Source organism: Staurois parvus, unplaced genomic scaffold (genome assembly GCF_062004578.1).
Source record: "Staurois parvus isolate SC_StPar_1 unplaced genomic scaffold, SC_StPar_1.0 ptg000066l, whole genome shotgun sequence".
NCBI classification, from domain to species: domain Eukaryota; kingdom Metazoa; phylum Chordata; class Amphibia; order Anura; family Ranidae; genus Staurois; species Staurois parvus.
In genome coordinates, this window is record NW_028317862.1 from 2417147 (window position 1) to 2433988 (window position 16842).

The 16842-nt window shown below is 40.6% G+C and overlaps 1 protein-coding gene across 2 annotated transcripts in view; it reads right to left on the minus strand.

Annotated features, from left to right (window-relative positions):
* Positions 1-906: 906 nt before the first annotated feature.
* ANKRD45 (ankyrin repeat domain 45) overlaps positions 907-16842 on the minus strand; it is a 251929-nt gene continuing 235993 nt past the window's right edge. For both annotated transcript variants that reach the window (XM_089668890.1, XM_089668889.1), the window contains exons 4-6: positions 7493-7587; positions 4195-4333; positions 907-2285 (exon numbers count right to left, since the gene is read on the minus strand). In XM_089668890.1, the coding sequence (XP_089525016.1) occupies positions 2257-2285; positions 4195-4333; positions 7493-7587 (263 nt within the window). In that variant the 3' untranslated portion in view covers positions 907-2256. The remainder of the gene's footprint in view (positions 2286-4194; positions 4334-7492; positions 7588-16842) is intronic.

Below are 16842 nucleotides of genomic sequence, written 5' to 3' on the forward strand. Positions count from 1 at the left end.
AAAGAAATTTACTTATGGATGGAATGCATCAAGATTGCCGGTAATGTGACTTTTTCTAAAGGATCAGCACACACAGACACAGGAACAGCTTAGATGTCCCTCAAAACATTTCTATACAGAACCTGCAGTTTAACTGTCTTTATAGGTTGCATTTGAGAATTTGTAGTTATATGGAGAAACACTTAATACTTAATACACAGGCAGTGTATTAAGACATATATCAAGATCATCAAAAGCATTGAGAAAATCAGGTTATTCTATTTTGCTTTGTGTAAAACAGCCTGATATTTACAGATCTCAATACCTGTTGTCACTGAAATGTAAAAGGTGCAGCGCTAAAGTACGGTATCTAAAACATGTGCATATGTATGAATAAATAATGATGAAATAAATAAAGCAGCAATAAATATATAGCTGCAATACTTGAAAAAAGACACAGTGAGGCACTCTGATCAGCGCTAGTAATCTAATAAATGTAAAAGTAAATAAATCATTGATTTAGCAATAATCAATATATTGATAAGTATGGTGAGGGTATACGTGACACTGAATGGTCAGCGTAAAGTGATATTGAATAGATTAGTGACTTATTGTGAACATATACCAGATGGCACAATTATGATAAGCAATGATATAGAACAGTCCAGTAAATGAATCTGTGAACAGGTGATTTCCAGTGCTGGTGAGTCCGTGAAAAGTATTCCTTTATCTGCACTCACCAGACGCGCATATAAAATGCGCATGAACAGCTGTTTTATTCACCAGGCAGGTTAGGCAGCACACCCATCTGTTGTGCGACCATGAAGGTCAAGGTAATCTCAGACAGGGATGATGACACCAAACAGCATACAAACCACAGTAGGAATCCTGAGGAGATAGCTCACAAAAGAGCCAGAGAAAGTCGGCTGATAGTCTGGTACTTTATTTCAAAGGTTAGGTACATCCACGTGGAGAATACAAAGCAAAGGCATAAAACCACTCACAAAGATGGCCGCCGGACCTTCGTGCAGCTCCGGCGGCATGACGTCAATGCACAGGCTCCTCCCTACCTTTTGTCATGCTTACTCCTAACGCAGGTAGTCAGGCACTATAGCTAGCTTCTGTGTTCTTCAACTATAGCAGTCCCCTTTCCCATAAGGCAAGCACACATCCCAGTACTTGGTTTCCTCCAGGTCTTATACACAATGGTATAGTGCCTAGCTACCATGCTGGGGCAGGTGCGAACTGAGCACAGCAAACAGATACTTGCACTTAGCAGACAGTGTGGTCAGGGACAGTCCGGATCCAGGGCAGAGTTCTGAGCGTAGTCGATATCCAATCTGAGGTTGTCAACAAGGGAATCCAAACTAGCAGGCATAGGAACAGGACAGACAAACAGCAAGCTTAAAACACGTGTTAAACACTATTATAAGCATTAGACTGCAGGATTGGCTGGCTTAAACCAGGTTTGGTCTCCACCCAGAGAGTGGCTACATCAATCACTTTGCAGGTGGACAGAAAGGGAGACTGTATCACAGCCAAAACCGGGATGCTGGAATGAGACCAGCAGCTGGTGGGGAACAGGAGTGTTTACACACTCTTGACAACCTTCAAGCTGAACTTTACACGAAAAAATTGAATAAGTCTGAGCAGTAATTACCATCCTTTCTCACACACCACACACCCCTGCCAAGAGGATTTTGTATGAAGTTTAAATAATGGAGAGAGATGGAAAATAAGCAACTTCTTCAATCCCTGTTTAGAACCCCCCCCCAAGATCTGTAAATTGGTGCCCCAAAAAATTGCACAAAATTTGGAATCTATGGCAGGAATCCCCCATGTCAAGCTACTCTGAAGTGTCGTCTTTGGATGTTGATCCTTAACCCTTCACATTTCCTTACTGCCTAATAGAGGTGCATTGACAGGGTGACAATGTAGGAGCACAACTGGGAGAGGGTTGTCATCCCATAACAGGAATTGCTTGAACAAGGATGATCATCGCAGGGTTACCAAAATTTTAATAAAGATGTTTAATAAACATTAAATTACATTAACATGTTAAAGCTTATATGACATTTTAGTAATGGAGTCTTACAATATAGGAATGTCATTTGTTTGTAGAAAAACCAAAAACATAGGTAGTAAGAGTGGTATAGGAGTTAAAATAAACAATTTTCTGTCTCCAAAATACAATAACTCTTTAGCCATTAAGAGCCATATAGGTGTATTTTAATAAAAAAAAAAAAAAAAACTGATTAAACTGGCGCTCAGCATTTATCAGCGTTTTAATTTTCCGGTTTCTGCCCCTAAAAGAAAAACAAGAATTATTTTTAAATTGCTCCAGATATTAATGCAAAGAGGTATCCAGTATGTATTTATTTTCTGTAATAGAAGCCTAATTGCTAAAATTATTTTCCATCTTCAGATTTTACTCAATTGTTCGATATAGGGATTGTTCTTATGTCCGTAATTATTTTTACTTTTATGTTCAAATTAGAAAAATAATTGCATATTCTAAAAGATTTTTTTGCTTATTTAGTTGTATATTATAGATTTTGTTTTTTAACGCAGTTTTTCAGTAGGGATTGTAGGGATCTGTACCTATAGTTGCTTTCTTAAAATTTATGATATAAACTATCAAGTATGCATGAAGATTCCAGTAACGTCTGCTGTACATTTCAGACCTTAGAGTTTATAGATATTTTCATACAAGATTCCTACAATTTTTACCCAGGATTCACACATGCTTGGTTTCATTTGGGAAAATGTGTGAAACCTGGGTGAAAGTTGTGTGAATCTCATGTGAAACATTCAATAAATGAGTGCTCAGATTCTATAGCTATTGACCTAAAGCTAATGGTACCTAAATCCCAATGTGAATTCACAAAATTTGAAAAAATCTACAGGGTACCAACAAGGACACATCAACAACAAATTAATGGTTAAAAAACACATACTTTTATTACAAAAAAGAGGGATTTTTAAAAATTATTTGCTGTTAATGTTTATAACATTGATATTTTTTGTAATAAAATGATGTGGTTTCTAACCATTAATTTGTTGTTGATGTGTCATTGTTGATACCAAGAAAATCCTACTGCCCCTATAGTTTTTTTTTTCATGTGAAACATTAATAAATAGACTTTAGTATTTATTTTTTAGTTCAGATCACATTGCTGCAATTGCTCCCCATAGCATTGTCCTCTGTATCTAAACCCAAAACATAATATACTGTAGCTTTTCATTTCTTAGATGTGGAGGCAGGGGCGGACTGACAACTCATGGGGCCCCCGGGCAATAGGGGATCATGCGGCCCCTGTGTCCTTGCCCAAACTCAAAAAAGCCTATGAAAAAGGTACCAGGGGCATCTTATGGGGCCCCCTACTGACCCCGGGACCTCGGGCAGTGCACGAGTTTCCAAAGTGTCTGTCCGCCCCTGTGTGGAGGTTTGTTTCCTATTAGGCTTCATTTTAACTGTATTTTTACCTGGAAAACATATGAAAACACTTTCTATCGTAAAGTCAGCCATACCGTACATGGTTCAGCATGTCCATGTATGGGCACCCTGGTGGTACAAAGGTTGATCTATCGATTGACTTGTGCACAACCAACATGAAGGGTTTTTACCAAACAAGTAGTGCTCCCAGCTATAGCTGGCAACGCTAATCATTGGCTCCTGCCACCAGGGAATAGAGCTATGGGAAGAATTTTCCCATCAGTATCAACTGTGTTGATGGGGGAGTCGAGTAATTTTCTTTCCTTCCACCCTTGATATAAGTAAAGAAAATTGCATAATTTATGGCCTGCCTAAGGTAGCTACAGTAACTATACCTACTAGTATCTATAGCGGGAGTGGTGGTTGTCACTAGGCGGCTTTCCTGATTTGGACAGCTAACTCCTCTTCCACTCCTCCTTTCTATTACTTCCTTTGTTTTTTGGTTGGTCACAGAAGCTAATTCAGAAAATGGACAAGATTGTTTGATCTATCATATCAGTGCGCATGAAGTTACAAGGACACAGGACTGTCAAAATAAAGTTATTTTTTGTATTTGCAGAAAAAGTTCTTAGCCTGAAAAGAAAACTAATGCAGCCAGCATATCTAAAAAAATGGAAACCTGGAATATGCTACATTTTTGTTTTTGGATTTAAAGGTCATTTACCCTGAAAAACAATGGCACAAAATACAGCTGAAAGAAATACAAAAAAAACTCTTACGTGGTGTATTAAGTTTTGTGAAGATAGACTGCATGGTGCTTTCCAGTTGTAGTTTTTGGTCTACGAAGTCTTCTGTTGTTGCATTTTTGTTGTTCTCCAGCCATTCATTTTTGGCTTTGCAAGCATTCATAGCTAAGTGCTGAAAGAAATAAACTAGATCTGTGTTATATGTTCACTATAAATGCAGATGTCATGCATGAAGAGTATCAAGTATTATTATTATTATTATACAGGATTTATATAGCGCCAACAGTTTGCTCAGCAATTTACAATATAACGGGAGACAATACAGCAACAATACAGTTCAATGCAAGAGGGTTAGGAGGGCCCTGCTCCTTAAAGATTACAATCTAAGAGGGAGGGGCTAGTAATACAAAAGGTAGTAACTGTGGGGGATGGACTGGTAGGAGGAGTAGAACATTCCATTATTAGCTGAAGGCAGGATAGGCTTCCCTGAAGAGATAGGTTTTCAGAGATTGCCTAAAAGTGGCAGAGTAGACGATAGTCTGATAAATTGGGTAGAGAGTACCAGAGGATGGGGGAAGCTCTGGAGAAGTCCTGGAGACGAGCATGGGAGGAGGAGACAAGGGAGCTAGAGAGCAGGAGGTCGTGGGAGGAGCAGAGAGTATGGTTTGGGTGATATTTGGAGACAAGATCATTGATGTAATTTGGGGCAGAGTTATAAATGGCTTTATATGTTATTGTTATTGTTTTGAATTTTATCCGTTGGGCAATGGGAAGCCAGTGGAGGGATTGGCAGAGAGGGGTGGCAGATACGGAACGGTTAAAAAAAGAAAGGAAATCCCTCCAAAGTGAGAGAGTCCTTGGGTCACCAGAACTTGTGTCCCCATTTGAAGATCCCTGCCCATTACTGTTCTGGGGACAACCCAAAAGGGGTGAATCTCCCTAACAGGGACACAGAGCAATGAAAGACCAGGTATTCCAATTCTTCCCCACGCTATCAAAAATTCAAAAGGAAAGTTTTGCCTTTAGTTATACTCTAAAGGCTAAGTTCACCTTTGGAACATGTTACATGTTCTATCAGTTTTTAGGGTGAAACAAGTAACATGTTCCAGCATCTGCAGCCTCTCCCCCCCTCCCTGTGACAGAGGGCCAAGGATCTTATACCTGCACCCACTGTCACTATTTGAAAACTGCGTGGCCACGTGAGGCTTCGCCCACATAGCCGCATCTTTCATTCACAGTTCCCTGTGAATGAATTCCTACAAGTAACATCATCCATTGTGGATAATGGCTTGCAGTTTTTAATAGTCATAGTCCATTGATCTTCCTGCTCTCAGGTAACTGCCTGCCCATACGAGGTAAAAGCAGACAACTATGCTGAGAGTCTGCAGGAGCTGGACATTGCACCCATGATCTGCTGAATGTGGTTGCAACACTCTGCAGGCTCCTCAGAAAAATAGCAAATGCCTATTTTTTGTAGCAGCAAAAAATGTGCATGTATTATTTTTTTTAATGTGAACTTATCCTTTTAAGCTGGCCATAGATGGATCAAAATTTGGCCATTCCCGCTCAACAGAAGTCAATCTAACAATTGACTTCTATTGAATGGGACTGTTGAAAAACTTTCATTCGATCAGCGGATGCAGCCAGTCAGCTGCATCACTGATCAGTTTCTTATGACAGCAGAGGAGTCCCTGCTGTCAGAATACAATAGCACAGTGGGGAGGATTCCTCCATCCAGCTCCCTTGTGTGGATGTCTATTTCTTTTGTTTTTTTTATCTGCCCACTGACTGATCAAAAAAAAAAAAAAAGAATCATCTATGGCCAGCTTTACTGTCCAAAGGAAAACATAAGAGAATGCAAAGGGAAAGAGCATGATGATTATAGTGCAACAATGCCCTGGGAATCACAGGATAGGAAGTAAGGGGGAGACAGTAAAAAATTTAATTAGAGGGTCTAACTCTTTTCCACTCTACGTAGAGCTAAAAAAAATGGAAAATAATATATATATTAAACAGCGTGGACAATGGATGTGCTACACACACCCTAAAAATTTATTTTTAGTACACAGAGTGTGTGCAGCATCTCCTGTCCTCTTCCCCGGCTGCCACCCCCTCTTGTGAATTTGCCAGCAATTCCCTGCTGTCAAACTGACAGTATTCATGAACACTGTTCAAACATACAAAGTAACAATGTTATTTTAGTACTTGCTATATTCCATTCATCTGCAGTTAAAAGGGATACGTTTTGATCTGCATTTGATATCAATTAGTGCAACCTAACATGTAAACAAAGCAAAACAAAAAAAACAACTTTTTCTTTTAATAAAATGTGTTCTTATTAAACCCTATATTACCCTCTAGTTTACTGTAATCAGCCCTAATTAACTCTTCATTCCCCTTCTGCTTAAGCTATAATTACCCTGCTATTTTTTTAGTTCTATTTTTTAAAATATGAATATATAACCCTGTTTTTCTTTTCGTGTGTTCCATTTTATTTGCATTGCATTTAAAAAAAAAAAGAAAGAAAATCACAATACTGAAAAAAGCCTTGATTTAATTTGTAAATAACATTGTAAAGCTTTGTACCAGAATCATAGTGTTAGTGTCCATTTAGAGACAAATTAATTATAGTAACACTATTTTTAAGACTGATGAAAGGAAAAAAAGTGTATTTTGTTTACTATTTTTGTTACTATTTTTGTCAATGGATTGCATACAAGTATAAAATAATGTCTGCAAGACAACATCACCATAAGATACACACAATATATTGCAGAATAGAAGACTCAGAGCAGAAATAAAAATTGTTCTGATTCTTAGCAGGTATACAGGTTTGAGCTGTAGTAGTTAAAAGAGAAGTATGGAATTCATGAAAAACAATTATGCTCACCTAGGTGGATGCAACACTGGTGAGATGCTGCATTTGTCCCCCCGCTGGCTCTAGACCGAGAACTGAGAGATCGAACACCAGTGATTGCTTAGTTCTTGGTCTTCAATGAGCAGACAGCCAGCGCCTGTCAGTCACCGGTTCTCTGCTCTGCCCTTCCGGGGCTCACTGGAGTGCTTGGCTGTGTAGGGGATGGGAACGTCTGGCTCAGGTTCTCAGTGGCTCGCTGATAGGCTGAGCCAGATGCCAGTCCAGGCATCTGGATGGATCCCAGCCATATGGTGGTAGTCTTTTCAAAGCCTGGACCATCTATGTGAGATTAGCCGAGCTCGGGCTTTAGCTCGCGGTCAGTTGAAAATGGGTCACAGGAGTGTAGAACGAACTGAACTCCTGTGATCCATAGGAGAAGCACAGCCAAAAAACAGTTTATTTATGCTTATATACCTTATCATCTTTATGGAGTCTCCCTTGAACCTTTTCAGGGTCTGAGATGGTTTGCTGAATAAAACTTATGTAAGTCTTCAGCGCCAGCTTGGCTTCTATGAAGATAAAACAAAATGTATTAGTACCGAATTTAATGAGTATGTAAACCCTCAGCTCTATGAACTCCCATTTGGTCTGGTAAATATACCACTGAAAGAATTCTGATATATTTGTACGAGTGTGCGAAAAAAAATATCTGTTGACCTTGACAGAAATCCTGTGAACTGATATATCCTCCTGTTGCTAATTAAAGGGGGGGGGGGGGGTCGAGAACTGGAGGCAGGGAGTCCAAATTCAAATTCCAGAGCAGAACGTCCACTTTCTGCTGATGAAGGGGGACAGAACTGGGGATGGGGACAGCCCATTCAACACTTTCCAAGCAGAGAAAGCAGAGCAGTTTGTGAATGTTTGTGTGTATGTCTGTCTGTGTGTCTGTCTGTATGGCCTCGTTCACATGCGCAGTGAGGCCCGTATAGTATTATGTGGCCAGGAAGTACTGTATGTTTGTTACAGTCTGTAAGGTCCAGTTCACACTTGTGTGCGCTACCTTCTGTGGGTAGGGCAGTCCATTCATTTCAATGGGCTGCCCTACCCGCAGAAACGCAGGTAAAGATGTCCCCAACTCTTTGAAAATCATGCCACAAGGAATCGCATGGTGCTGTGGCACCATGCAGTTTTGTGTGTGAAAAAACGCGGGCATGTTGTTGATGCATGGGGGTGCCATTTAGAATTAATGTCACCCATGTGCATCTGCTAAACAGCAGAGCGTTTCTTTTGCATGCCGGGAATGCACGATTGTGTGTGCTGTCCAGGCCACGCAGTACTGTGAACTTAACTTAATTTCCAGGTGCTACATGCAGGCAGTCCTTTGAAGTCTATTGGGACACTCGGCTGCATTTGAGTTGTGTGTATTCAGGGCCGCTCACCAGCACCCACGCACCTATCACATTAAGATGTGCATATGTGTCCATGCGTTTCCTAATAGACTTCAACTGGCCGCCTGTACGCAGCACCTGGATAAAAAAAATGTCCCACTGATGCTCTAGAGGCATCATCAGCCTTGTGAATGAGGCCTATGTGACTGTTTGTGTGTGTGTGTGTGTGTGTGTGTGTTTGTTCTCCTTGAGAGCCGGAGCCCTGGTTGACATGAGCAGCCCCTTCATCTGGATTACATCGCTATCCTTCATCTATGCACCCCTGTACGCTGTATGGTACATACTCCTGACACCTGAACTTTGTACATATTATATGTCTGACCCCTGCATTCTGTATGGTACATAGTCCTGACACCTAAACTTTGTATATTATATACTTCTGTCCCCTGCCCTCTGTATGCCACATGTTCCTGACACCTGAACTTTGTACATTATGTATGTATTTCTGACCCCTGCACTCTGAATGTAGGCTCAGGGCTTACGTCCCTCCCACCGTTAATTCAATCTTGCTATACCGACAATTTGCCACGCTGCATATGCCGCCTCATTTTTCCCCTCTGGCAGGCCCAAAAATACCTCCGTTTTGTACATCCCTCTGAGAGGGAAAGACATGGGAGCAGGGAACCTTTAGATTTCTCTTGTTCAGCCCCTGGGCTTAAAGGCTAAGTTTGCCTTATATATACATTTATTATTTTTTTGTACAGGAGTTTGCAGAGCATTGCACCTGTGATCAGCCAAAACTGGCCAAAAATGCATAAAAACCGCAAAACACATGAAAAACAAGACGCACTGCAAAAATCACTGCAGAACCAGATCAAACACAAACTGCATAGGTGTGAACCGCGCCTTAACATGATTCCCTATGGGTCACATTCACATCTATGCGTTGCTTTTTTTGCATTTGCATTTTGGAATTGAAAGGGACTTTTGTTCGGTGCGTTTTTGGTTCAATAGACCTCAATGGACACGCTTGTAATGTGTTTTTGATGCGTTTTGTGTTTTTTTTTAAATGTGCCCAACAACAAAAACATCTCCCCTTTAACAAGAAAAATAAAAACGCATCATAAAACGCAAAATGCACTGCAGAAAGAGAAAAGGCATAGGTGTGAACCAGGCCAAGGAGAGGAGAACCGCCAAAACGGACGCATTGGGATAGCATTGGATTTTGTAAATAAAATATTGAATATTAAACTTTATTAAAATGTGTTTTTGTGTGTGTTTTGTTTTCATCATCACCAATTAGGGAGCGCTCACATTGCTCCATTGAAAAAAAAAAAATTATTTAAAACACCCGGCGTGATTTATAAATCACAGCCAATTGGCAAAAAGAAAAAAAAAGAAGGTGTTTATCCTTCTGCTGCAGATCGGTGAGTTGCACCCACTGGATTCTTTAACCGATTCCCGCCCGGCCTATGGCCAGATGGCGGTCGGGTGAGCACCTCGTCCCTCCGGGTGGACGCCATATGGCATCCTTTCAGTCATGTGCAGTTTGCGCTTCTGCAGAGCTGCGCAGTGGCGCGATCTGTCACCGGCCGTGTACCTCGGACACGGCAGATGACAGATCTGTGTACCGGACCCGATGCCAGTACCATGTGACCAGCTGTGACCAATCACAGCAGGTCACATGACAGTTGTATACAATGGATGGCTTCCTTTCATGCCATCCATTGTATACAAGTGTGGCTAGCTGTGAATGGTCACAGCGATCAAATGCACAAGCTGGGCCAATCACAGCCCAGCTGTGTCATGTGATTAGCTGTGGCCAAATCACAGCTAAGCATAAAAGAAAAACAAAAAACCTGAATGGATCGATTTCATTCAGGTAAATGCTTGCTTATAGCAAAGTAATTCTTTGCTATAAGCAAATTGTGCAGAAAAAAAAAAAATAATGGTTACTTCCCCAAAGTAGTACAATGTTACAATGGTAACCTTATACTACTTTGGTCATACTGAAATATGAAAAAAAAATCTTAAAAAAAAGACAAAAAAGTAATAAAAAAAATAATAAAAAAAATAAAAAACAATTATCAATTTTTTTTTCGTACTGTCACCAGTCAGTGTCCCTGATCACCGCCATGCCAGTTATATGATGACGCTGTACTGCACTGGTGACAGTATGTAAAAAAAAAATAAATAGTGAAAATCATTTTTTTGATTTCTTCATTTTCTGAAAAATTATGACAAAAAATTACAACTTCAAAAAACTCGCCATGCCTATTATGAAATACATTGGACTGTCTACTTTGCAAAAAGGGGTCATTTGGGGGATATCTGTACTGTTCTGACATTCTTGGACCTCAAGAAATTAGATTGGTCGTCAGCACTTCAGGATTGATCAATATTCAGATCTATACCATAGTTTGTGAACTCTATAACTTTCCTACAGACTAAATAATAAATACTAATTTCGGTTATTTTCACCAAAAACATGTAGTAGAATACATTTTGGCCTAAATTTATGAAGAACAATTAATTATTTGCAAACTTTTATAACAGAAACAAAGAAAACGTGTTTTTTTAAAAAAAGTTTTGGTCTTTTTTTGTTAATTTAAAAAAAAAAAAAAAAAAAACCCCAGAAGTGATTAAATACCACCAAAAGAAAGCTCTAGTTGTGAGAAGAAAATGATTACATTTTAGTTTGAATGACAATTGGGCGGTCATACAACATTGTACCCAAAGTGTGAGAGCGCTGAAACCTGAAAAATGGCCTGGGCAGGAAGGGGGTAAAAGTGCCCAGTATGGAAGTGGTTAAAGCCAAACTAGCTGCTGATCGATCACAGATCCCTGTTTGACTTCCTTTGTCTACTGTTTTCAATTCAAATCTTGTCAGCCAATCGGTGATCAGCAAGTCGGACCTGATTGGCTGAGGCTTCCGTTAGCCCCGCCCACCCAGAGCTCACAGTGAGGCTGCAGGTGGTATAAATAGCTACCAGCAGGGGTCAGTGTCATTTGTGTTTGGACTCAGCAGTGAGCGCAGCTCTGCGATTAGCTCTGAGATTACTTTCACATTTCTCTCCTGATTTCTTTGTTACATTTCATGTTTGTGTACAAAGGGATTTCCAGAGACTTTATTCATCATTTTAGAACAATTCGTTATCTTTGTGATAAACTGCAAAACATGAGCCTCTTGGTAAAAGTGATCGTCTTTCTGTGCCTTGTGCACCTGGGAACAGGTAAGTCAAAGAATTATTTATAATATTTTTTTTTTCTGGTAAACATCTAAAATCGGTGGGTTTGGTTCTGCTCAGGTGGGTGGCCACACAATGATATTTTTAGCCATTTAACTGGTTTGGTTTTTTTTTTTTTTTTGCAAATCACATGGGACACAGCTGACATTAACTGTCACCTTTTGTCCTGGTGTGCAGGCCTTGTAAACTGACCTCTGTGTGATTTATAAATTACAGCCAATTGGCAAAAACAAAAAAGGTTGTTTATCCTTCGGCTGCAGATCAGTGAGTTGCAACTCCTGGTTTCTTTAAGGCCAAACTAGCTGCTGATCGATCACAGATCCCTGTTTGACTTCCTTTGTCTACTGCTTTCAATTCAAATCTTGTCAGCCAATCGGTGATCAGCAAGTCGGACCTGATTGGCTGAGGCTTCCGTTAGCCCCGCCCACCCAGAGCTCACAGTGAGGCTGCAGGTGGTATAAATAGCTACCAGCAGGGGTCAGTGTCATTTGTGTTTGGACTCAGCAGTGAGCGCAGCTCTGCGATTAGCTCTGAGATTACTTTCACATTTCTCTCCTGATTTCTTTGTTACATTTCATGTACAAAGGGATTTCCAGAGACTTTATTCATCATTTTAGAACAATTCGTTATCTTTGTGATAAACTGCAAAAAATGAGCCTCTTGGTAAAAGTGATCATCTTTCTGTGCCTTGTGCACCTGGGAACAGGTAAGTCAGAGAATTATTTATAATATTTTTTTTTTCTGGTAAACATCCAAAATCGGTGGGTTTGGTTCTGCTCAAGTGGGTGGCCACACAATGATATTTTAAGCCATTTAACTGTATTTTTTTTTCAAATCTCATGGGGTTCGGCTGACAATAACTGTCACCTTTTGTCCTGGTGTGTAGGCCTTGTAAACTGAAAAATGTATTCTGCTTCATGTCTTTGCTAAAAAAAAAATCCCAATACATGTAAACTAATTGACTTACGTGAAAATTATAGTGATTACAAATGGCGGTATATATGCTAGAATTTTTTTTTTTTCTTTACTAGTAATGGCGTAACCTAGGGTGCATTTGGGACAAGTGGCCCATGGGCTCTTGGGCACTATACACCATAAAGAAGGGAGAGTGGCAGCTGGGTGCTAACACAAGTTCCAGCAGCTGGCTCCCCGGTGCCACTCTCCTTTTTTATGGTGTTTAGTATCCAAGAGCCTACAGGCCGCATGCACCAGGCACCTAGGTGATCTGAGTGAAGTTGAGCCCCCCCCCCACCTCTCTACTGTGGGTGGAGATACCTCCACCCCAGTACAGTTTCTCTCATTTAGTGCCCCACACGCGGCCCATAGGCTCTTATGCATCATACACCATAAAGAAGGGAGAGCGGCAGCTGGGTGTTGGTACCCGCTCTGTGTTCCAGCACCCAGCTCCCTGGTGCCACTCTCCTTTCTTTATGGTGTATGATGTCCAAGAGCCAGCATGCACCAGGTAACTGGTTTACATTGGTATTGAAAACAGGCATTAGAGGGGTGTTTTTAACTAGCGATTTACTTATACGGAAGTTTGTTGGGTTAGAAACATTAGAGGGGTTATAGTCTGCACTCCTAGTGTGTCACTGACCTGGAAGTCACATACACCTAGAGAAGTCTTGGGTCTTATGCATTCCGAATGTTTTTGACGCTGCTCTTGGGACATCTGGAGGTTCTTTTGTTTTTTTTTTTCTGCCTCTAAACACTCCTGTATGTTCGTCTATGTGTCCATGCACACATCTGTGTTTGGAGGCAGAAAAAAACCCTTCACTGCCAGCATGTCCAGGGGAACATGCGTCTGGGAGAGTTAGCAAAACATTCCGTGTACATGAGGCCTTGCACATCTGTGTATACAGTATAAATAGGGAAGCAAGGACTGAAAAGACAGGGAAGCGCCTGCCTTAGGTACACGTTACCATTAGTAGCCCCCATATTTTCCTCAGTACCAGTTTTCTTAAAAATGTTTTTGAATGTCACTAGCCTCATTACACAAAGCTTAAAGCGCAATTCCAGCTGAGAAAAAAAAAAAATGTCAGCAGCTACAAAAACTGTATCTGCTGATTATAACAACACAGCCACTTACCTGTCCCTCGATGTCCTTACTACAGCTGGTTTTACTGGCCGCCTTCTCTCCCTGATGCCGGCATCTTCAGTGTGGGCACCTGACTGTGACAGCTTGCGGCTTCACATCCAGGTGCCCACTGCGCATGCGCGAGAAGCTCTGTGCTTTGTGAATGGACCCATAATCTTCTGGGACCTGTCATGTGTCCCAGAAGACGAGGGGGAGGGGGGAAACTTCTGCTTCCGAGGTCACCGCCTAGGTGACCGCAGCAGCAGTGGGAGACACAGCTTTGCTCCAATTACTACAGTCTGCTCTGGCTCCCGTATGCAGGTGGGCATGTTAGGCTCTAAATGCCACTGGAAAAGCAACTGATTTGAACTCTGTAAAGCTCTGCCCTTTAAAAGCTCTAGTAAAGCCCTGTAGGTCTGCCCTTTAGAAATGCAGAAAGTAAATACCTGTCTGCAGCAGAACCTTAAAATAAGGTTATTTCTTGTTTTTAAATGTGTAGTTGTATTAATTAGTGTCACAGTACATTGTTTTAACATTTTATTTTTCCTTTGTTTTTTAGCGGCTCTGACTAATAACATCAAGTTGAATGCTGAAGAGATTCAGGTTGATGCAGATACACGTCTGCTGATCCCCTGCATTTACAGCATGAACCAACATTTTCAGGCAGACAAAGTAGATCTGGAATGGACCATGATACCAGAGAGTGGTGGAGACTCTAAACCAGTTTACATGCTCTTTGACAACAACAAGGAACCATCACAGCAGCCTAATGAGCGTGCCCATAGTTTACTGGCAAGGCATAAAGGTGACTGCTCATTAGTGATCAACCCAACCCAGTTAGAAGACAGCGGCACCTACCGGGTTCACCTACTGATCAATGGAGAAAGATTTAGCTCCATGAAAGATGTGAAGGTCCATGTTAAAACATGCATCGAGAGTTATGGTAAGTTTCTGTTCAGTCTTTATTTACTTCCCAATTATATACTGCAATGATAAATGATCAACTTTTAGTCTTGGTTCACATTGCTGCAACTTGGGATCCAACAAGTTGCATGACATTTAAAATCCCATGTTCGTCAATGACAGCTGTCTTAATTAGCTACTGAAGTCGCTCTGACTTTAGAAAAGGTTTCTGTACTACTTCAAGGCGACTTCTATCTGACATGTGCCAATAGAATTTAATGGAAGTCGCCTCCAAGTCGGAACCTCATCTATATTGATGTCATTTGGATCCGACATTACATTCTCATTGGTCACAGGCAAAATCGCATGGTTTGAAAGTCGCATTATGTCACCAGCAAATTGCCAGGCATTCGCCTGGCAAAGTCGCACCGTAAGTCACACAACTTTCAGGTCGCAGTAGTGTGAACCGAGTCTTATTGTAAACAATTCATGAAATGTTACAAACAATATACAAAATCATATCAAAAACAGGGGAAGAAATTGGGCAAACGATTGATTACAATGGCACAACACTTTCTCACAGTACATGATGCACAAATAGTAAAGTGTGCAGGCTAAAACACATCAACCGTAGCCAAAGAGCAGGAAAGGTTAACCAAGCAATTGCTCAAAGGGAAGCCCAGTTGAAGATACTAGCACCACTGGGCATAAATGGAGATTTATTATATAACCGCTTTATGGGTAATAAGTTTTGGATTGTAGCACCCTTCTATTCCTCATATATACCACTTCCTTTCATTCTCCTTATATATTCATCTGCTTTCCCCCTTTTTAAAAAATATAAATGTATATAAATGTATTCATTTTATATTTTCGCTTTATTCCTCATATATTGGCTCTTTGGCTTTATTTGGCACATTTACTCAAATATTCAAATAACTTTACTGTTATGGTTTGGTATAAGGGATTCAATTTGTTAGAACTAAGATCCTGGACTTTTTAGACTGTGCTGAACTATTTGTTCAGCTTTGTCTTTATGAGCTGTTACTACATATACTGTACATAGTCATGTGCCTGGTGTCCCAGTCACTCTTACAATGAAGATATTTAAGTGTTTTTTATGGGTTAGGGCAAACTCTTTCAACATTTTTACCGCACAGGAATCCTTGAAATAATTTTCAGGTCTTGGCAAACCCCTGCTAAAGCCAAATTTATTGGAGGTCTGTGGGAAAACTGCCACTTAATTGATGGCCAGTTGGAAGAATGTCCCCCTTACAGTGGTGGTCAGAATGCCACCCTTGCAGACAGCTAAAAAGATTACTGCTGTCATGCTGCTGGCTCTGCCATGCAGCATAGGCCCCGAAACTGTGCAGGTACCATCAGATGGGAGGCCAATCGTTCCCTACTTAAGGAACCCCTATCAACCTCTGGAGGAATATTTGGGTTCCATGGAACCCTAGTTGAGAAGGGCTGGGTTGGGGTTTATGATATGCTTTGGTACTGTATATTGTTTGTAAAATTGTGCCCATTTTGTCAGTTCAAGTCCACTATTTCTGTGGTGCAGTAGCAGTAATGACATCACTAAAAATTCTGTGTAGAGTTAAGCTGTTACTAACTTGCATACAGAGGTTGTGTGAATTCAGCACAAATTATGTATCTGTAAAAACATAATTTTTTTTTTTAATTTTGGATAAGATGTGGAAGTGTAATGTTTGTCAGTTTTTACATTTCTAATTTCCCATTGGAGAGATTCATTCTCTCTCGCGCGCTCTTCATCCTGCTGGCCAGTTTTACTAAGACAGAAAGCGATGGGAAATAAAGATTTTATCATTGTTGTCAGAACAGGAAGCACTGGTAAATTTTCCAGTGGGGATACCCGTTCTGAAGGTGGCGATCAATTAAGGATAACTAGTTACTTTTTTAGGGATATCCTCTCTTTAGTTGTCTAGACCATTAAGTGTTTATTATAATGGTAATCTAATGTGCTTTTTATGCTTCAATTGCAGGTGCTGATTACTGTATGTGCGATGCAGTACAAGTTGGAAACAAGCCAGGATTGGATAACAAAACTATGTTCATCATTTTCGGAAGCGTATCTGGAGGCCTAATACTTTTAGCTTTCGTTGGATGTTTGATTCGGTAAGATCTCACTTTACTTAGCAAAATATGTTCACTGCCTCATCACACAGGTGCCATCTCTGGAGGCAG